This window comes from Condylura cristata, unplaced genomic scaffold (genome assembly GCF_000260355.1).
Source record: "Condylura cristata isolate star-nosed mole 26May11 unplaced genomic scaffold, ConCri1.0 scaffold00025, whole genome shotgun sequence".
Taxonomy (NCBI): domain Eukaryota; kingdom Metazoa; phylum Chordata; class Mammalia; order Eulipotyphla; family Talpidae; genus Condylura; species Condylura cristata.
The window spans coordinates 4,805,356-4,827,874 of NW_004567126.1; the positions used below are offsets into that span (position 1 = coordinate 4,805,356).

The following is a 22,519-nucleotide window of genomic DNA, read 5'->3' on the forward strand; positions in this document are numbered from 1 at the left end:
GGAAATGCACGGGACTATGGTGGTGGCACAGGGGTGATTTGGTGATGGGAAACCCGTGGGGATTACAATTGAGATGAAAAAAAAATGTGAAAAATGATGTAAAAATAAACTTTTTAATAAATATGAAAAAAAAATGGAAAGTCAAAACTGCAAAAAAAAAAAAAAAAAGCACTTTGTGCAACATTGATTCCATCACCTTATTGGTGTGTTTGATTTTAAGAGAGGTAACATTCGTTTATAACACTGTATGAGCTTTAGGGGTACAGGTTCACACCTCTTCAAATCTATTATACCACACCGTATCTGCCATCCATATAAATGTGTTATTGGTTTGGGAAGTGGAAGAGGAATGGAGAAAGTCAGGCAATAAAAATTGCACTTACCCAGCAATGGCTATGTGATAATGGGAGATTTATCTTACCTGGACTTAAGGGAAATTAATTATTGAAAGCTTGTATACAACACACATACCAGAATCATTTCACTTGTAGGACAGAAGAATTGGAGTATCCATGTACCAGCTCTTGTGTGATGACTGCTGGGGCAAGGACATTAGTTCCCTAGTGCTTGTAATGTGTTCCCTCACCACCATCCTCACTCCCAGGTCAAAGTGAGCTTTCCAGATCAGGTTAAACCCTGAGTCAGAAAATCAGGTTAAACCCTGAGTCAGACACTGCAGTAAGGTAAGCAAATGTGCATTGATATAGGTAGAGCAATCATACTTTATAATGTTGTAGTTTAATCGGCAGATTATTTTCAAAAGCTCCTTGCATTTTATTTTAACCATGCTGAAGTTGTACTAAACTAAATAAGTGAAGGAAACTAAGGCTTTTGTTTTGATCTACAATAAAACAATTTTAAAGTATCTTTAAAATAAACATTCTAGGGAGTTTGGAATTCTTATAGAAAAAAAATAAGATTAGTGAGAGTAACAACCTTTGTTACATTGTTCCCAACTATCAGCAAACATCATGTTTTTATAACACCAGCAAAAATACTGTGCTGTTTACTCCTTGTCATTGAATTTTTTGGAACATGGTAACAACTAAAAGAGGAATTTGCAGCTTAATTATGAAACTAAAAGTCATACTTGAGTATTTTATTGCAAGTCTTTAGCTTAAGTACAGTGTGCAATGAAATAACTGCAGCTTCATAATAGTTTGGGTAATATAGGTCAGCTTGTACCTAAAAAGACCCCTTAGTGTTTTATAAACCATTGATACATAAAGAATTAACATAAAAATCAGATTGTAGAGTGAAGATATAACCTTTATGCTTCGCAAATCTTAAATTGGCCTTAACTAATGTTTGTGACATTTATAACCTCATTAAGTTTTTAATTCATCAATTCAATCAATATTTAACATCTATTTGCTCTTAAATACTACTTCATTCTTCTCACCAAATGATACCACCTCTCTTTAAAACCGATAGCACTCCCTTGGCTCAGGTCTATATTTTAGAGATTTCTATTAAGTTTTATCCCCTTATGTAACAACAGCTTCACTTAACTATCTCTGTGCTCCTTGAAACTCTTACCCTTAAATTTGTACATAGGAGACATTTATTGAACTCAGTGTACTTAAAAGTGAGGAAGTGTTATGGAGCCACTTTTCCCCTTCCTAATTTTAATAAATGAATAAAGATTTAGAAATCACATTCATAGAGACTGATTATGCCATAATTTAATAAAACAATTAGAGTGATTGCATCTAACCTTTATCTTATTAATATACATAGGTCTGATTTTAGAACTGAATCATTTGACCTACACGAAGGCCAGGGATATTTCTAAATAACTAAATAAATAACTGTTGGTTTCCTAAAAGCAAACAGAAAGTAACTAAAGAAGTCGATTAATCATTTTTTCTGTCTTATTCTTGCTAAGATGGGCTCCATAGAAAGGGTATGATCAAAGCTGGGATTGTCTTTCTAACTCATTCCTTACAACTGTGCTCTAAATAGACACTTGAAGACTATTCCTTGCCCAACTGCATATTTTGTTTCTTTTAATAAAGTAAAAGGAATGGAGATGTAGATCTTCTACATTTTTCTATCTGTAGAAGATTATAATTAATTATTGCACCACTGCTCGTCCTAGACATTGTTTTCTCTGGACAATTTCACTTAGCCAGACACACTTTTATTTTATATTTTTTGCAAAAAAAAATATAATTTATTATATATCAATTATATATAATTAAGAATATACAATATATTTCATAATTACGAAAGCTTTTATTTTTTCCTCTTTATGAAAGACTTATATTGGACATATAGAGACACTGTTGGGTCTGAAAAATCAAGACACTCAGTTGTCTTTTTTATGTGAGATTGTCTTAATTGGAATGATAAAAGTCATGTAAAACCACACCCATGAAAGTTTACCCAGGCATTCAGAAAATAAGTAAATAAACAGACTTAAATGACATTAAATCAAGAACTTTAACTGGAATATGAATTGGGTTTTTACACAAAGAAACTTCCATCCACTGGTGGATGAGCCAAGACCCGGCCTCAGGTCTTGGATGCTGAGTTTTCAGAGGCAGTGAGATTTTCACCACAGTTGGTGCAGCTCCTCTGTTTTCTTCCCACCAGGACTTGGCTCAGAATCACCAGACAGGTAAAAAAGCCGCCAGATCCCTGAAGTCCTTAGAAGCCCTTTGTCCCTGGAATGTTGATAGAGTCTAACTTGGCAAGGCTTTAGCACCCAGCATTTTGTCCTATTCAGTTCCTGTGTTTTCTGTAAATCCCCAATCTTTGAAAATACCTTATATAAGCTTTAATTTGTTACCAATCCTGGCAAAGCAATATAGACCTGACAGTAATTTCTTTATGGACAAACCTTAATGCAGAATTGGTGCCCCATCTTAAAAACATAAGTGTTGATACTTTAATATGAATTTTAAAGAAAGAAGACATTATTGGCTGTAACCACACAGAAATCATCAGCTGGGAGTTCTGACAAAGACACAGATGTGTATGGGGATTTAAGGAGAGTGTAACACCAGAGGAATTTGCACTGAGGCAAAAGCAGATAATAATCATCACTGAGTGGCAGCAATCCCTGCTGACGTCTTACAGCAGGAATCCCTAGTGGACTCAGTGATGGAGCACAGTTTTTCAAGTCAGTACCAACCATCATGTGATTCTTGGTCATTGTCTTTGCACAAGTTATACCTGAGATTCCTAAAGTCTAAAAAAGCCCCAGTTTCCTCAGTAAAGGCTGGGTGACTCATGTTGGGTTACCCTAATGAGAGGTTATTCCACTGTTTGTACTGAACTTCTCTATGCCATCTATGTATCATTTTACTTAGGATAAGATTGTCTAGGGAACTTCAGTGGGCTGGATAGATCTAGTGATGTAAATCACGTAGAGATGCTGCACAAAATGTCACAAACGCTTAGCTGAACTCCCCAAGTAAAGAACATTTCCTGGGGTCAAGAATGAAAAGCAGTGGCACCCAAGGAAGTTGTTGGATTGGGAAACCTTGACTGAGGATTTAATGCTCCCAAGGAGCAGAAACTTAGGGCTTCAGCAGGTCAATAAATTTGACCTTCGATCACAAAGGTCAGACTGTTGAAAGGCAATATTCCATAAATGAGAAGAGTAGGGAAAAAGTCTGCCTTTGCAAGGGAAATCACCAAATTGTTTTCTGTCTGATCTTGGATTTAGTGTGTGAACGAAGTATCTTCTTTAGGGATTTATTGTCAGACCTTTGGGTAGATCCTATTTTGAATTTGTTCTGTACACTATGATCTGGGAATCTGGAAACTGAACAATAATCATAAAAGTGTTCCAAGTACTGCCACCATTGTGCTATGTTAGAGGCAAACACAAAACACCTTTGAAGGACTGTTGGAAGAACTCTTGCATGACTTTGACTGGCCTCTGGACTTAAATATCCAAAGGCATGTGAAAGCACATGAGCCTTGGGGGACGCTCTCGAGTACCAGATCTGAGCTCCAAGAATGTGAGAAAATAGGTCATGCAAGCAAGCTGCCACATCTTAGAAAAATAGTAAAAGGGCTTATCAAGAGAAGTGTTTGGGTGCATGCGAGTACTCGGACATCTGGGGCTGGAGACAGTGTTCCGAGAATTAAAGTGCCAGATATAAAGTTAGAATAATTCATTATGTTATTGTTATTTCTTGAGACTGTCTAGACAGACTAATGTCAATATGATATTGTTTCAGTTGGTTAATGTAGAGTATATTAAGAGCACACTGGACAATGAACTTTTACTGCATTCTGGACATGCATCCCTCTGAGTCATCCTTCACAGGCATGCCCCAGGTCCCAGGCCCACTAGAGGTCCACAGAGGACCTCTTTTTTTTTTTTTAAAGAGATTTATTTATGCATACAGAGCTGGGGTACAGGCCAGAAGTGCAGGTGCTGTGAGAGGATTCACCAGAGACAGAGTGGGGAGCAGAACAGGCCCATCGACAAGTATACTGCTGAGGGGAGCAGTGGGCGGGTCAGGAGAGATCTGCCGCACCATGTGGGTCACCTCCGGGGTGGGGAATGAACTCATGCTGAAGTGGCATTAGCTTCTCAGTGCTGTGTTTTAACATGCTGCGCCACCAAGGAGGACCCCTGAAGGAAAACAAGCTGAGATTTTCCTAGAATTGTTGAAGGCCCACCCTCATGATCAGGAAATACAACAAATTCTGAACACTATAAGCAAAAAATAGTAAGTAAATTGCAAGTGTTTAAAGACAAACAGAGGATCTAGATACTCTGGAAAGGAAAAGACAAGATGAGCAGAGATTACACATATCTCCAGTATCCAGGTGGGTTCTTAGCACAATTCATATAGTCTGGATTTAAAAAGATTTTGCTGTTTAGGTAACTAACTTACAAAATTATTTTTAAAGAATATTAAATGCAACTCAGTCTTTTCTTCCATGATGAAAGTATATGAAATGTTGTACTGCATTTTTACCTTTGAGGACACCAATGAACTATGACTGTCATTACAATTTCTCTCATTGAAGTAATTTTCAGTTTTATAGAAAATAGTTTTATCTCGTGTGAAATAAAGTTGTACTTTCACACTAAATCCATTTATTTCCTTTTTCAAAATTTTTGTTCCAATTTACCTAAGGATTCCTAAAAATATTCTTAGAAAAAAAAAATCTAGCAGAGAGAAAAACATGCTGTTTTGTTCTTGCTTGTTTAATAACAGAATAATGTTGTATCCACATGCATGTGAGAATTATCTATGTATTCTGTGATATCAGAAAAACCTTACTCGTTGCTTAGGGCAATAATGTAATCTACTCAGAATCATTCTTGACAATTACACACATTCAGCAATCCATCATGCATTTCTATGAATTGTCAATAAATTAAGTACATCTAAATTGTGCAGAAATTATCTTAAATTTCTTATGTTGGTGTACTCTTTAGAAATATACCTAAGCTGCTGGTTGTTTCATGACATTGTCATTCCCTGCAGGGATCATAGCATGCTAATTTTCTGAGCAAAGTGTAGTAAAATGATTGATCATTTATACAATATGATTGAAATTAAAGTATTTTTTACTTAATTTTTAATGACTTCTGAATTTATCCTAATTAAAAGAAAATAAATTTTATAAATCTATAATAATTTCTCATCATGTTTCTATATGCAATTATGGTGGAAATGTTAAAATTCTAAATATAATCATTCAGTAAGATTTATGTTGATGATCTCTTATTTCCTTATTTCTTCACAGATTGTGAGTGTTGGAAAGCATGTTAAAGGCTACCATTATATCATTGCAAACTTGGTAAGAATCCCTTATTTCCTACTTTGTTAACTTCTTGTAGAAGAAGAAGCAGAATTTCAATATAGATATGTTCAGATTTCTTTAAAATAATAATTCTCTAAACAGAGAAAACATACAGAATATCACAGAAACATGGGTTTCTTAATGGTCATTAAATTCTTTAACTAAAATACAGACAGGATGTAATCCCTGTATGTAAATAAAATACTACTCAATTTCATTACTGTTAACCCACAATCAGGAGGCACCCAGGGACCCCAAACTGTTCGGGAGTGCATGCTCTAAAGAGGAGCAGCCAACCGTCACACAGAGACAGAGGCAGCAAGCTCTTATTGTGACAAATTTTTAACAAAATTAGCATACACAGAGAGAGGAAAGTATTTCTTTTTTTAAAGATTTATTTATTTCTGCATACAGAACTGGGGAGCAGGCCAGAGGTGCAAGTGTGGTGAGAAGATTCTCCAGAGACAGAATGGGGAGCAGAACAGACAGACTGACAAAGTGCACTGCTGAGAGGAGTAATGGGTGAGGGTGAGATAGGAGAGGTTTGCTTTGCTCTGTGGGTCACCCCCACCTCCCCTACCCCACCTGCCACGGGGAATCAAATTCATGCTGAAGTGGCTGGGGCTAGCTTCATGGTGCTGCACTTTTAACCTGCTGCACCACAAGGGGATGCCCAAGAAGAGAGTATTTCTAAGGATAGTTTCCCAGTAATCCTCCCCGAAATTATCCACTCCCTCATGGGCAAATGCACGGCAATGCAGTGTCAGCCTGAAGCAGGGCTGCTGAGGCCTAAATGCTTGCCAAAATCCTAAAGTACCCTTTGGCAGGGAAACTGCAGAAAAAAAGGGTTAAGCAGATCCCAAAGAGCTAGAACTAAAGGAGAAATTCAGAATTCAAAATGTGCCAAATAATGTCTCCTCCAACTTTCCTTCCCAGCAATACCAGGGTGCAAGTTGGTAACAGCAGAGTAACAGGCCCTCCACCCTTCCCTGTTATATAATCTGGTCTACCCCACCCATAGTTCCCACTAGCTCCTCTGCTCAGTAAGTCTGGTTCATGGCATATTGCAACTTAAAATCCAAGGTGGCTGCATGTATGTAGGGGCAGGAAAAATGGTGCCAGTTCAGTGTTCCACAGTGCTTCTTCCCCTTTCATAGTGATGCCTCTGTAACATAAAAGTAAGGATGCAGTTGGTTGCAAATACTGTGTGTCTAGTTTGTGTCTTTGGTTAACTCCAATTTCGTGCCATGCATCATATCCCAATGTAATGGGAATAAGTTGCTGTTTGGAGCCTTTGCAGTTATTGCAGCATGCCTGTGTTTCACCTCCAGCATGACCAGAAAAAGGAGGATCCCTTCCCCAGATCACTCACACATTAGCCTGATGAGGGTCTCATTCATGACATTTCATGTCACTACTGTTAACAGTTGCAAATTTAAAATGATTAAAATGTATGAGATAGAAAGACTGCTGAAATCTTCCTTCTTTGGTGCTTTTTGTAGCTATATGTCGGTACCTGTGTGTTGTATTTAGATTTATCCAATATCTAGTGGCACTGGTGTACCACATGGTATCCTAATAAATTAAACTCTATCCTAAAAATTTCTAAGAAGTTAGAGATAGGAAAATAATACCTGCTGGTTTACTTATTCTGTTTTCATTGATTAAAGTGAGAACATTGTCTCCCAATTTTGCCCCTAGACTTTCTCTTTTCTAGTTCTTTGTTCACTTTGCTCCCAGTTACTTTTGCTAAAGATAGTTGTGCTCATATCATTCTCCTGCTTAAATTATTTCATTAACTCTTGCTGCAATATTGTAGAAGAAATCAGATCCTTCATGAAAGGAAAAGACCCTTTGGTCTTCCCTAACCACCTGCGAATTCTTGTCACCCCCCCCCCAACTCCATTGAACTTCCTGTGGTCCTTCACAGGTAACAGTCGTTACCCCAGCTGTTACTTATTCTACTAGAGTCAGCATCTTATATCTAAGCACTGAACCACTAACATCCTCCTGTAGGATAAAGGATTTACTTCAACACACAAAGCCCTTTAGGGTTACCCCTCACTCACTTCCCTGACCCAAAACTAACTTTACTCCCAATCAACTAATGCTGCTTTTATCTATACAGTTTTAGTTCATTGTCATCTCTACCAACAGACTAGTTAACAGTCACTTGTTCTAAGAATCTGTGCCTGTGTCCAATCTGATAGCTCCACTTCTTGCTTCAAAATCACCCTGTACAATCATAGTAAAGAATGCATGCATTATTTTTATTCATGATACAGTCCAACATCATGTCATCCAGCCACAAATAATACATCAGCACCCTGCAAACTCCTGAAGGAAAAGAGCAGCTTTCTCTCACCAGGCTTTGTTTAGTTCAGGGTTTTTGTTGTTGTTGTTGTTGTTGTTGTTGTTGTTCTTTCTGGGCTCTATGGTTCTTTCCAGGCTACTTTAATAGAAATTTGAGCATCAACTTCTACTTAACCCAAAATTCTGAAGTCCCTTCAAGTTGTGACTAGATTTCAAAGTACTCATTAAAGAAGTTTAACATAGCCTTGAGCAGTCTTCAGCTAGCCACTGAAGACAATTCCCTGAAAGAGCCAACTGCCTTCAACCTATCTCAGAAAGGCTAATGAAGAACCTTAGTAACTTAACTCTCAATCTTAGTACCAAGCTTCCTTGCACTCTACCAAAATATCCCCCAAGAGCTGGGGCTGGTGGCATCAATAAGAGGAAGGGAGTGAGGATATCGGTGACTACTATGAAAGAATTGAGGGAATGGGTGGTAAATATCAGATACCAATACCTCAACCAATTTTTCTGCTTCAAGAAGAAATACAATAAAAGGAATCAGATATTGAAAAAATAAAATAAAAATTCAATGTGGCTGTCTTATTGCCTGTATCATAGTTTCTTGAGGAGAAAATCATCATGAATCATAATTATGACACAGTACTAATTTGGCTGTAATTTTACTCTAGTACTTTTCTTTCTTGACAGAAATTTTAGGATCTTCACATTTAGGTACCTAGTTAGTGTCAGAATGGGGACTGGAACTCAGTTCCCAAAACTTTCAGTATTGTACATTTTTACCCAAATACAGAGCACCCCCCCACCCCAATTAACATTCCATGAATGCGGAGCTGTGGTCTTAATTTGTTCTTTATTCTTCCCATTTTTTCATTCGTTACGCTTCCCATATTTTTTTCATGTTTCTGCTTTAAGCATGACTAAATCTATCATCTATCTACTTAATCATCAAAAATTCACTTTCTAAGTCAATTTCTTGACAACGTGCCTTGGGCTTCCCATCACCAACCAAATCACCCATGTGCCATCACCATAGTCCAGTGCACTTCCCTCCCCCCACAGTTTTGATCCCATTCCCCACTCCACCCCCATAAAATGTCTCTGTTCATTATTATTATTACTTTCTTGCCTGGCCCGTTATACTCCTGCTATGAATGAAACCATCCAGTATGTTTCCTTTTCTTTCTGACTTATTTCATTAAGGATGATCTTTTCCAACTCCATCCATGTTGCTGCAAAGAGGCATGTGGTTTTTTTGTTTGTTTGTTTGTTTGGATGGATGGATGCTGATTAATATTCCATTGTGTATATGTACTACATCTTTTTAATCCAGTCATCCACATTTGGGCATTTCGGCTGTTTCTATGCCTTTCCGATTGCGAATAAAGCAGCAATAAACATGGGGGTGCAGGTATCTTTTTGACTCAGTGTTTTTGTGTCTTTTGGCTACCTAGGAGTGGGATTGCTGGGTCATATGGAAGCTCCATGTTTAGCAGTTTGAGGAACCTCCAAACAGTTTTCCATAGTGGTTGTGCTAGTTTGGATTCCCACCAGCAATGCAGGAGAGTGCCTTTTTCTCCACATCCTTGGCAACATTTGTTACTACTAGTTGTTTTAAGATGTGCCATTCTCACTAGTGTGAGGTGGTATCATTGTGGTTTGACAACATAATTTTTAAAAGTAGTGAAGAGGAATTCTCTACCACAATACTTGCAGTCCTTCTGCTAACTATACCAGAGCAATCACAATATCATTTAATACACCTGTGAAACTGGATGCAAGACAGTAGAAATGTTATCTCTATTACTTTGAGCTAAGAGGATGAAACACTTCTGAGGTTATGACCTACAGTTTTATGTCAACAGTCATCGCAGTGCCTGAAATCCTATAATTTATTTAGCACTGCTACTTTTCTTCCACAAGATGTATGTACTGTAAATGGAACTAAAGGGAAAACAAAGTAAAAATTTGATAATTTTTTAGGATATCACCAACCATTATGAAATGCAAGCAACCGCAGTAGCCATTTCAACAAGTAGAATCTATTTCCCCCAGACCCTCTTCTGTTATTTGAAGTGCTGTTCACTTAGTTGCCTAACCACTGAATTTCCAGGAATGAGGAGTTACCAATTTTATGTTGCAGTCTTCCCAAAACTCTTGAGCTCTACAATATTCTTTATAAAACTAAGGTAAAAACTGAGATCGACTCCATTGCCCACTGAAGTTAATATTTCTTTTATATATATATAATTTTTTTTTACATCATTCTTCATTTTGTACATTTTTTTCATCTTGGTTGAAATCCCCATGGACTTCCCACCACCAATTCATCTATGTGCCATCACCATAGTCCTATGCACTCTTCCCATCCCAGTTTTGATCCTACTCCCCTCTTTGCCCCCATAGAATGTCACTAATTCATAGTTGTTTGTTGATTTTTGTTTTTACTTTATTACAATTACTTTCTGTTTGTTTGTTTATTTTCTGATCCCTTACACTCCTGCTATGAATGAAATCATCCAGTATTTTTCTTTTCCTTTCAAAGTTAGTATTTTTTTTCAAAGTTAGTATTTTTAAGGAAACTGCTTCTTCATCTAAATCATATGATTTTTCTATGAAAAATTATTTTTAAAATATGAAAAGTTTCCAAAAAAAAAGAAAACTTTCAACTATAGACAAACAGACATAACTAAAATTTACTTAGCCACTCACCATTCATTTAGATCTTAACCAAAACATATTTATAACCACATGTGCTCTTTTTTTTTCCCCTTTACTTTCAGCACAATAACAAGATGAAATCAGAAAAAAAAAAAAATGTGGTTGCTATTTATCAGTTAGACTTCACATCCAGTGCGTTTTCTAAAGGCTGTGGCGATGGCCCTGAAAGCAAGCTTGGTAGACCTTATATCTCAGCCACTGCTGAACGAGAATAATAATGTTATCAATTAGCAATGAATGCACTAGCAATCACTGTAGCTTTTAGAAAACTGAAATTATTTTCCTGCCTGTGGGTCTGTCCTATATTCTGGTAGAAACAAATGTTCAACTGACATTTTACTAGCTCGAGACTGATGGACAATGTTTTCCCCATTTCAGAAACATAGGTTTGCTTTCTGGTGCCTAGTTTCTTTCTCACTGAAAATCAGAATGTTACTTATGAGCTGTCATATTAGTTGACACATAATAAGCATAAAACAAATATTTTGGAGTAAATTAGTTAATAATAGTCATCATTTGCTGGTATTCAAGCCAGGTGTGGTAGTGTCTATAGCATTATCATTTTGATTTTGTATATGAGAAGCTTAAAGGCAGAAAAGTTACAGAGATGGAATTCAGAGCCTGGGCTTTTTTCTGCAGTATCACCCAGCCTTTCCTAGGGAAATTGTTACAAATACCAAAGTTAAAAACATGTGTGTTTGTTGAAGAATACACAAGAATGTGAGATAAAAAGGCAGACTGGGCCCTCCTTGGTAGCACAATGGGTTAAGCGCAGCACTATGAAGCTGGGTGCAGCTGCCTTAGCACGAGTTCGATCCCCTGGCCAGAGAGGTGATCCACATGGCATGGCAGACCTCCCTGACCCACTTGCTGTTCCCCTCAGCAGTGTAATTCATCAATCTGCCTGTGCTACTCCCCACTCCGTCTCTAGTGAATCCTCTCACCACCCCTGCACTCCTGCCTGTATCACAGTTCTGTGTGCATAAATAAATAAATCTTAAAAAAAAAAAAAGGCAGACTTGAGCATTGCCTTGGTTGTACTGTAAATTCACTGATAATTTTGCTCTACCTGCTAAGTCTCAGATTTCTGATTTGCAAAATAAAGCTAATAGTAAGATCAATTTCATAACTGTATTATGAATTACTAAATTAGATAGGTAATTTGTTTAACGTACTTAGCATAATACCTGACACAAAATAGGTGCAGCTTTGGGTACACCACAATCCAGGTCTTTCCCTAGCAATTGGCTTAGTTGCCACCAAACTAATCTGTTTCCTCTTAGACAACCAAAGAGCAGTGTGTATGTTTTGGCTAGTAAGACAACCTCCATTGTTCTTTTTAAAAAAAGGTTAAAAACAGGGCCCTCCCTGGTGGCGCAGCACTAAGAAGCTAAAGCCACTTCAGCATGAGTTTGATCCCTGGCCCTGGAGGTGTCCCACATGGTGCAGCAGACTTCTCCTGACCTGCCCGCTGCTCCCCTCAGCAGTGCACTTCGACGATCTGCCTGTTCTGCTCCCTATTCTGTCTCTGGTGAGCCCTCTCATGGTCCCCAACCTCTGACCTGTACCCCAGTTCTGTATGTATAAAGAAATAAAATCTTAAAAAAAAAAAAAGATTAAAAACAAAAACAAAAAAAAAAAGACATTTCCAAAATCATGGGCTAAGACAGATTCAGGAGAATCAGCAACCCCAAGTTTTCCTCTACTTCCAAAATCCGGCCCTTATTCCTACTATAACTACAAGACCATGGATGCACATTTTACCTACTGAAAAAATCGACAGCACATTTGCCTTAGTTCCACAACACAGTTGAATGAGATCAACATTTATCAAGTACTGAAAGAAAACATAAAGGAAAGCAAATACAAATGATATACACTCATGAGTGTGGTTTTATTAATTTGTCAATATTCTTTTTATTGTCCTCTTATAATTGTTTTATACTTTGTATTTTGTAAGGGACTTTAAAAGCTTAGTGGGGAAAGAGAGGGTAATTATAAATTAATAAGAGGGGAGGAAGAAAAGGGAAGGGAGGAAAATGAGGACAGGAGAGTAAGGTAAGAGTGGGAGGAGGCGGGGGGGCATCAAGACATAGTTGTTAAATTGAGTGAACTTAACTAAAAAATGACATCCTTTTCTCAGTCTTTACATTTTGAATGACAGAATCTCACAGCTAAATTGATATTACTGGATTTTCCTCCTGATTCTAGCCATGACTTTATTAGTCATCTGTTCAATAACCATGTTGGTCATTAATTTGAGTTGCTATTGAAGTACTCAAGTGCATAATGATTTAAATGTAACAAACTGTCTTATTGATTTTTGTAGGGATTCAAGGACATTTCTCTTGAGAGGTTTATACATGGCGGAGCCAATGTGACAGGATTCCAGTTGGTAGACTTTAGTACACCTATGGTAACCAAACTCATGGATCGCTGGAAGAAACTAGATCAGAGAGAGTATCCAGGATCTGAAACTCCACCAAAGGTATTTGCTTTTATCTTTTATAAGTGTTAGTGTTTTCAATATTGAAGGTAGGAAGCTCATTATCTAATTTCTTCTATTAATTTTTTTTTCAGATGTAGTGAGTCCTAAGAAAGACATTATCACTGTGCTCAGCAAACCCTTAATCATATCTTAAGTTCTGTTTAAGAACAGAGTTATTAGTATTAGCTCAAGTAGTTCATTATTACTATTATTACTCCTGTGTAGATGAAAATCTATGAAGAAACTATGTTTATTAAAAGTTTTGTTAACTAAATATTTTAAATGTGAGCAACCATTGGTATCTGTCTCACTCAGATAAAAACTATTATTTGTACAGTGATTTATATTGAATAGAGAAATAAAAGATTTATAGAATTGTGAAATGTACATGTTTCTGAAAAATTTCTCTTTCAAATTAATAGTGCAAGTTAAGTTGTTTAATTTTTTTTCCTGAGCAATGTTACAGAAGTATCTACTAGTTTCTGCAAAAGGAGTAGGAAATTTCTGATTGTGAGCATATTTTTTCTCACCTAAAAAGATAGATTGTTTTCTTAGATATCATGTAAATAACAGCATAAGAAATGTATATGCCACATAACAAAGCATCATCATTTTTAAGAATTTTTTGTTAAGCTCTCACTGACTGTATTTTAGTAAAACATTGCCAAACATAATTTGGAATTTCAAACTTAGAAAACTAAGACATAGAGAAAGCTATATTTTAGCTCTAACATTTCCAAATTCTGAAATTTTCCCTATTAGCTGTATTGATTTCCCCTCTCTAACATAACATCCCTGTAGGAATTTGACTAGTCATACCATTTTACTATCTATAGAAACATATTATTTCAAAACGAAGCTTTCATTGAGTATCCACTAGCAAAACACTATAATTCAACCCAGTAGTTTTTCAGATTAAGGAATTCAAGCCACTAAGCAAATGTGTAGATTGTCTATCCCTAAGTCAGGAGATAAGTCTGAAATGCCTAAGACCGAATCGTAAGACTCAGACAAGCACATTGAGCAAGAGACTCATGCCAGTCTCTTGCTCTCAGACTTAGATGATATAAATGAAAGTATAAAAATTTCAACTTATAAATCTTCTTCAGAATTAAAAGAAGCTTCAGAAGTCTTTTAGTCTGCCTTTCCCTGAAAACCAGTTCAGAGATGAATCATTCCCAAAGCTCCATTACATCAAGTATTAATACACAAAGAAAGATCACAAAGCTCCCTTTTGAACTTCTTTCTGATTTACATTGTTTGCAGTATATTTCCGCCTCACTCTGTCACTGTCTCATTCAGATTTCCTTGTCCTCTTCCTCACTGCAAACTATCTCTTTTCTTCCTCACACCTTTTGTCATCTGACCATTATTTATCTCAGCTTTTGATCTTCATGCTATCTCTTTAATATCTTCTAAGCCTGTGAGTTTTAGTACCTAAAACAGACTTCAAACATCTCAGTAGTGTTTTGTGACTTCTTGGTGAACAAAACACAGTCCATCATTTATCACTGTTCAAAGCAGTCAATAATTTGAGGCCAAAACCCTGCCATTCTATATATGTCATTTCTCTATAATATCAGTTTTCTTGATGCCATTTAGAAGTATGAATTCCTAAATATGTTTCTTGAACTTTAGCAATATAAAACATATGGATAAGAATTACATCCTTAAAGGTAAAGCCAATTAAACCTCTGCTTTTCTCCACTCTAGGCACAATGACCTGCCTGTAGCTTTTGCCACTTCTCTACTTTGCTCCACCACGTGGTATCTGTTCTTTTTTCTAGTTAGTTTGTTTCCTCTATAATAGATGGACTTTTAAAAACACAGCAAGTACATTTCCTTGCTTTTTGGTGCCATCTCTTCAGCCTTTTACTCCCTATAGGAAAAGCAACAGTATTTTTCTTTTGTCTTCCTTAGACACTAAAACACATTTTCCCCCTTGCTCTTCAAATCTTTAGTGTCACTTGATTCTTGCCTTACGAAAGCTATTTTTTGGCCTTCTCTACTCAGCAATGTCTTGATCCAGACAGGAGAGGAGGTACGCTGGTTTAGCACCTCTGTAACTTCCTTAATTTCCTTCAACCATCAGTTTTGAGGGCGTGTACCTATACTTAAGCTAATTTATTAATCATGTCCTTGACAGATATGTAGCAAGACCTCTAATTACCTGTCTCATAAGGTTTTCTGACAAATGCTTTTCATTTAAGGCTTCAGCCATTGAAATGTTCTTTGTTAGAATTTAGAATCTGTACCTTACCCGCACTTTAGTCTTCCCTTTCCTAAAATGTTGGCTGCTATGTATAATGGTTTTATTAAGTTTACTTTCGATCATACAAATTTCAAGTAATTTCTTCATTCACCAATAGCAAATAAGGTGATCATTTTCCACACAGCACAGCATAAAACTGGCCAAATCCATTAATCATAAGTTGATCATAAATGATTCCTAAAAGAGATAGTGTAGTTCGATTTCATAGGATTAATAGATCTTGCTCTGCCATACATCACAAAATTGTGCCATGTTTTCCAATTGTTTAGGGATTCCCTAGTCAAACTCTACCAAAAGTTTTCTTCTATTCTTTGCATTTTGCATTTAAAGAAATTACCCATTCCTCTTAATTTTCTACATTTTCTCTCTAAATCTTACTAACCTTTTCCTGAGGTTGCATTTTCTCAAAGAGCACCAGAGAGTGGTCACCAGAAAGCAGATGGTGTCCACTTCCTTTCTCCTCAGTGGAAATGTGCACAAATGACTTGGCCTTCCTGTGCATACTTATAGGACAATAATTTCCAAATAATAAAGACAATTGCACTCATTCTTCTGGAGAATTGAAAAAAGCCACCCACTTCAAGTCAATAACGATATATGAAATCTCAGAGAGGGAGCACCTCTAGGCTCTACTAGGCATTGTGGAGGAGGAAAGAGTAAAAGATTCCAGCCCTTCTGAGATTCCACTGCCAAGGCAGATGGCAGAAATACTGCACTTAGTTCTCCACACATTGGTTGTTTCTAGTTGGACACAACAAAAAAACACCTCACCTAAGGGCTTTCTTCTCCCAACTGATGGGAAACTTCACATTTGGACTTCTGTTTTTCAAAGTGTGTTTTCTTTTTGTTACGTCAGAGTATAAAAATTGATACACAGTCGACTAATGAGTTATAATGAAATCTTTAAAACTTGAGTGTTTTAATTTAGCTGACTTTAAATTAAATTTTTAATTTAGCTTTACGCCATAAGCCTATTGAGCTCCCAGACTATTCCAGTGAATAATTCTCACATTTACAATTAAAATGCCCTTCTTTTTGTTAGTACACATCTGCTTTGACTTATGATGGCGTCCTTGTAATGGCTGAAACATTCCGAAATCTTAGAAGGCAGAAAATTGATATTTCGAGGAGAGGAAATGCTGGGGATTGTCTTGCAAATCCTGCTGCTCCATGGGGACAGGGAATTGACATGGAGAGGACACTCAAACAGGTACCTCATAATTTTATGCAAGTACAATTTATTTCACTATTTGAGTGTTCAAGGAAAAAAGGAGACTAAATACATGGTGCAATTTGCATTTTAAAGTATCGAGCCAGTATAGTTTTTGAGATATTTCTAAATAAGATATAGGTAGAATGCTGGTATGGTTACAGACTATGTAGATGCATAGTCAGGATAAACTAGGTTATGCCACAGTAATGAACAGCCCCACACCCCGGAACTTAAAGTAATGAAAGAGATATTTCTCCCTCACACACTGGATTAGCAGGGGCAAGCTGCTCTTGTGTGCAGGGACGCAAGTTCTTGTTTAGCTTAGGCTAACAGAGCAGCTACCATCCTCAGTCCTACCAAGGGAAGTAGAGTGATGGGGAAGTTTCAAACTGCCATTAGTATTCAGACCTGCAAGGTGACACTCATCTCATCTGTCAGAAAGAGTCACATAGTCCTTCCAAGTCAAAAGTGCTTCGGAAAGTACAAGCCGACCTTGGGTCCAGAATAGGCAAAAATATTTGGTAAACACTACTAAGATAATTTCAGTAGATACTGCCTTGTGACATTGGATGAAGTAATATGTCCACTTTAGTCTTTTAAGGTTAAGTAAAGGTTAAGTAACACCTTGTAATATGTAGGTATTTTCAATGTTACATTTTGAGTGCATTGAAATGCAATGGGTTAAAAAAATAAAAGGAAATGTGGAATAAAGTACATAAGTACTTTCAAATATATATGTATTTTTGAACTTCTTGTATCTTAATTTTAATATTAGCAAGGAGAGAATACATATGAAGTTAAGAGCATTATTTAATTCATCAAGTAGATATAGACAAAATTTAAAAGTAACTATAAACAGACCATATTTCCATTCCTATAAAAACACTTCAATTTTGAAGTTTTCTGTCAGCTATAAAGGGAACTGCGCCATGTGAGTGTACATGCATATTACATGTATCATAGGTATATATTCATTTTCTAGGTATATAGCAGAGTTGATTTATATTTCTTTGATATTACCTTGTGAGGCCATCCCTGGTGGTGCAGTGGGTTAGGATGCAGCACTGCAAGCTAGTTGCAGCCGCTTCAGTGTGAGTTCGATCCCCGGCCACGGAGGTGATCCACATGGCATGGCAGACCTCTCCTATCTCACCCACTGCTCCTCTCAGCAATGTACTTCATTGATCTGCCTGTTCTGCTCCCCACTCTGTCTCTGGTGAATCCTCTCATCGCTGCTGCACCTGTGACTTGTATCCCAGTTCTGTATGTATAAATAATCTTAAAAAAAAAGATATTCCCCTTTGAGATTTTTATTCCTGGAGCAAAATACCCATTGTTTCTCAGTGAATTGCTTCTAGTTAATAGTTCCACACCATATGTACCCACCAGCCTAGCAAATGAAGCAGAGATTTCCATAAGTGAAATGGCAAATAAACACATGTGTTGGTTATCTTTTTCTTTCACAGGTTCGAATTCAAGGACTGACAGGGAATGTTCAGTTTGATCACTATGGACGTAGGGTCAATTACACAATGGATGTGTTTGAGCTAAAAAGCACAGGACCCCGAAAGGTGAGTTGTTCGAGCTGTTTTCTTAGTTTGCATTTGAAATTTTGAAGCCATACAGGTGAAAGATAGCTGTATATTCTACATTATTTTAAAATGTGAGTTCTTACAAATAGCACTTGTTTGATAATTTATGTGAAATAAACTGTTGTGTCATATAATTCATAATCAGTGGTGCGCCAAAGCTGAAACAAACTAACTCTCGCACTGTTCATACACTTTTTCTAAAATGGAAGCAATATTTCCTTAAAAGTTTAGCAAAAACACCCACAAAACAAAGTTTACTCTTCAGGAAAGCACAGAATGCAGGTAAGAGACATACCTCCATGTAGTCATATATGAAATCACTAAAGAGAATAAAGACTTCTCACCCAACTTCTAATGGGTGGGCATATTTAGAGCAATCTGGATGTTCATGAAGTAAATCTATGAGCATTCAAATAAGCAAAGTAGAAAACAGCTGGAACATTAGAAATTAAGAGTATTATTAGGCAGAGGAAGGAGAAAAGCAGGCAATACTGTCCATTAAATTAAGCTAGGGAGGAAGCTACTCATCTTAGGATGTAACTAGGTAAATCAACATCTTCCCAACTTCCAAAAAGTTTTACTCTATATAACAGGACCATGCAATCTTACCATAGTAATCGTTTATAGTTAGCTCATCTTTTTTAACATTTATTTCTCTAGGATTAGGTAGGAAGCTCAAGAAAATAGATGGTCAGTTCTCTAAAAACTGTTTCAAACCTTGATTATTTACACAACTCTCCTAAATATACTTCTTGTGTTAACATAATAATGATACCTATAATTTATAAAATGTCTGTTCTGTACTAAGCCCTGACTTGGTATAATTAATTTCTCACAACAGGACTATAATGTGAGCACTATTATCTCCCTTTTTGAAATGAGAAAATTACGGTCCAGTAACTTGTGATTACTTGTCTAACGTTTATAAGTGAAAACAAAGATTTTAATTCAGATATGTCTGAGTTCAAGACTGATCTATCACATTATGCCACCTGTGGAGACCCAGCTTGGAAAGAGCTTATTTTCTAATAGGACAGAATACAAGAAGTTCACTTGGCAGTTAAAGAGACAGTGAAAGTTGTGTGTAGAAATTCTAAAGAGGAAGAGATTTCTTCCAACTGGAGGAAAACAAATCTAGGGAAGCTTCCTGGAGAAGGTGGTATTTAAATTTAGCCTTGAAGTCAAAGTTTAGTTGTATGGAAATGGAAAGGGCAAGAACCTGGAGGCAGGATGATTAACACTATATATGGAAAATGGCATAGAATTCCTGAGTTGTGTTTTGCTCCAGTATCTCGTGGAATGAGCTCCAAGATATGTCGGATGAGAGATTTGGAGCGAACATGAAAACCATCTCAAGGTTTTCAGCCTATTAGTAGTATTTTCTCAAATGCATGCTCCAGGCTAAACTGGAGCCTCAACTGAACCGCATAAGGTCAAACAGAGATGGATGCCAGCAGGAAGCCACATGTGGGGGGGGGGGTGTCTAGAAAGGGCACTACCCACACAAAGGAATTAGGCGTGCTTCCCAGATGAAATCTAGGGGTTTCCATATAAACACCATTTTTAACCACTCAGTGGGGGGGGGGGGGTTACCCACTCTAGGGGGTTGCATTGTAAATACCATTTCTACCTACTCTACCAGCACATAGCCAGAAAGAATGACCTGTTTTAAACAAGATCCCAATGCTATCAGTAGACAGAATATTCCATAAACTCCCTAAGAATCTGGGTAGCTACTGAACAGAGGTAAAAACTTCCCGGCCACAAACCAGAACTTGCAACGTCAGCTATCTAAAGCATAAGTTTTCTAAAATGAAGAAGACAATTGCAGATTTCACAAAACATTTAATTTCAAAAAGTAAAATGGTTTGTCTCTATCCAAAAGAATAATGGAAAAGGGAAACTGGTAATAGCAAGTTGTGGTAACAGGTGGGCTATTTATAGTACTAACGGTTTTCACAATGGTTAAAAAAAGGGGGGTTTGAGGGGAGAGTTAAAGAGTAAGTCAAGAGCTTATGAACAGCATGTCTTCACATTCAACTGACACCATCTAAGGCTCGTAAAAGGAATATAAAGTGCAAAATGGTGTAGATTCACCTGTCTTCATTTTTCCAAGACAATGATCAGCTTGGGCATTCTGGCAGGAATATGAAACTTAAAAATGAGGCACCATGAGAAGTCCTACACTGCTGAAACTAGGCAGTATGTTTGAAAGCAAGCCATCGTTCTTGTAAATAGAACACTTGCCAGCAAGGGAGCTGTCTTTGAAAATAGATCAGAAAGTCAGCCCATCAGTTTGTCTGACTTCTGTAAGAGGAAAACTGATTGAGTGTCTCATTAAGCAGAGTCCATAAGGCTCTTTCTGAAACCCCAGCTTCTAAGGATGGTGGAATCTTCTTGTCATTCTAGTGACCCCCAGGGACAACAGGCACACTCCAAACAGCACCAGAATTACAAGGTTTCAGGGATTTATAATTGTAAAAATTATATTTATTGAAAGCAGACTATCTGCCAGACACAGTACTGGAAAATTGAAGTGCATTTTTATCATTAATGCTCACAACAACCTGACAATAAGATTTATTTATCTCATTATAATTATAGAGAAGTAAGGCTCAAAGAAACTAGGTAACCTGCTGTTGGCATTAGTTTCAGATCTCAAATGTGCTAGCTTCCACCAGAGAGAAGAGGTTTTGCTTACAATCAAGCTAGTCACATATAATCACATTACAGTTATATTAGGGGACAATTCACCTGACAAGATAAGTATACGATTCAATGGGAAGGATGGGCACAGGGAGGGAAGGTTCAGAAGATGAGTGTGAGAATGATGGTATCTGGACTCCCCTCGGGACGGTGGGCTTCCCCATTAAAACCTTCAATGACAGGTGCATAATCTGAAGACAGCTTTGGAGGTAGATCCCATCTACAGTGTCTCAAATTGGCTTAATTCAGCTCTCATTTATATTGTGCTGGCAGAGGCTGGGCCTTGGGCACAGCCAGACTTCTTTCTTCACTTGCCTCTTTCCACTATGTATCAATATCCTGAGGTTGCTTTTTAACTGACTAACTTGTGTTTCCCACCTCTCCATTAGCCTGGATCATTACAGTGCCCATACATATAACTCATAAACAGGGTTTAGTGATATTCTAGAAAGAGGTATAACTGTGGTGAAAAGCAAGGCTTACCTAACTCCAGTGCTCACTCTTGACTCGTAGGAAAGATTTTCAGTTCCACGGCCCATCAGGGTTCTCATTAGTGCTGGTGTGGGAAATAAGCCATCTTTTCAGGAGTGGTCTCCAAGGTACCAAGTTTGAGGTACAACAAGGGGCAGTCTCCAAGGTCCAACAGGGGCTACCCCTACATTTCAGGCAGAGTCCACCATAAACAGCTGCTTACTCTTGGGCCATATTGTGGTTATGTATGCCCCTGGAGGAATTCAAACAAACAAGCTAACGCTTTCATAGTTTTGCTCTAGCACTACAAAACTATTTTCAACCAATTTCAATCTCTAGAAAAGTACCTAGTATTTTTGTCTGAGTAAATCAGATCATGGGAGAGTTGCTAGTAAATTATAAAATTTTTGAAGAACTAAAGAGAAAAACTCCATTTCATGTGTGGCACAGGGGCCAATCTTTAAGATTACTTTCTTCAGGAAGTGGTCCTGGTGTGTCTGTCTGTCGGTCCAGCCGGGACCTACTTTTTAATACATTTCTGGTTCGTGTGAGCTGTCATTGATTAGCCCCAGGTCATACATTGTGGCTTTCTTTTATCCACAGAATTGCAAGTAGATATCAGCAAGTAGATAGATTTTGATAAAATTTTAGTTATTATTTTAGCTTACCAGCACTTAACTGTCATTTGTTGTGGGAGAGTAGTTAGTGGTAAATTCACATGTTGTCTTTAAATACAAAATATCAAAGTCTTGGAAACATCTGAATACTCTCCAGGATGCGTTTTTCTGTTATGGGAGCTCATAAATTAGGGAGAAATTGCCTTTTCTGGAGAATGGGCTGCTGAGATTGGTAGTGTGTGCATTTTTTTTTAAAGATTTATTTATTTATTCATACAGAACTGGGGTACAAGCCAGAGATGCGGAGGGTGAGAGGATTCACCAGAAACAGAGTGGGGAGCAGAA

General features: G+C 37.3%; 1 protein-coding gene across 2 annotated transcripts in view; it reads left to right on the top strand.

The window, feature by feature from the left end:
• GRIA4 (glutamate receptor, ionotropic, AMPA 4) overlaps positions 1-22,519 on the top strand; it is a 337,046-nt gene that overhangs the window by 250,751 nt on the left and 63,776 nt on the right. For both annotated transcript variants that reach the window (XM_004689063.1, XM_004689061.1), the window contains exons 6-9: positions 5,725-5,778; positions 13,145-13,303; positions 16,618-16,785; positions 18,255-18,359. In XM_004689063.1, coding sequence (XP_004689120.1) covers positions 5,725-5,778; positions 13,145-13,303; positions 16,618-16,785; positions 18,255-18,359 — 486 coding nt within the window. The remainder of the gene's footprint in view (positions 1-5,724; positions 5,779-13,144; positions 13,304-16,617; positions 16,786-18,254; positions 18,360-22,519) is intronic.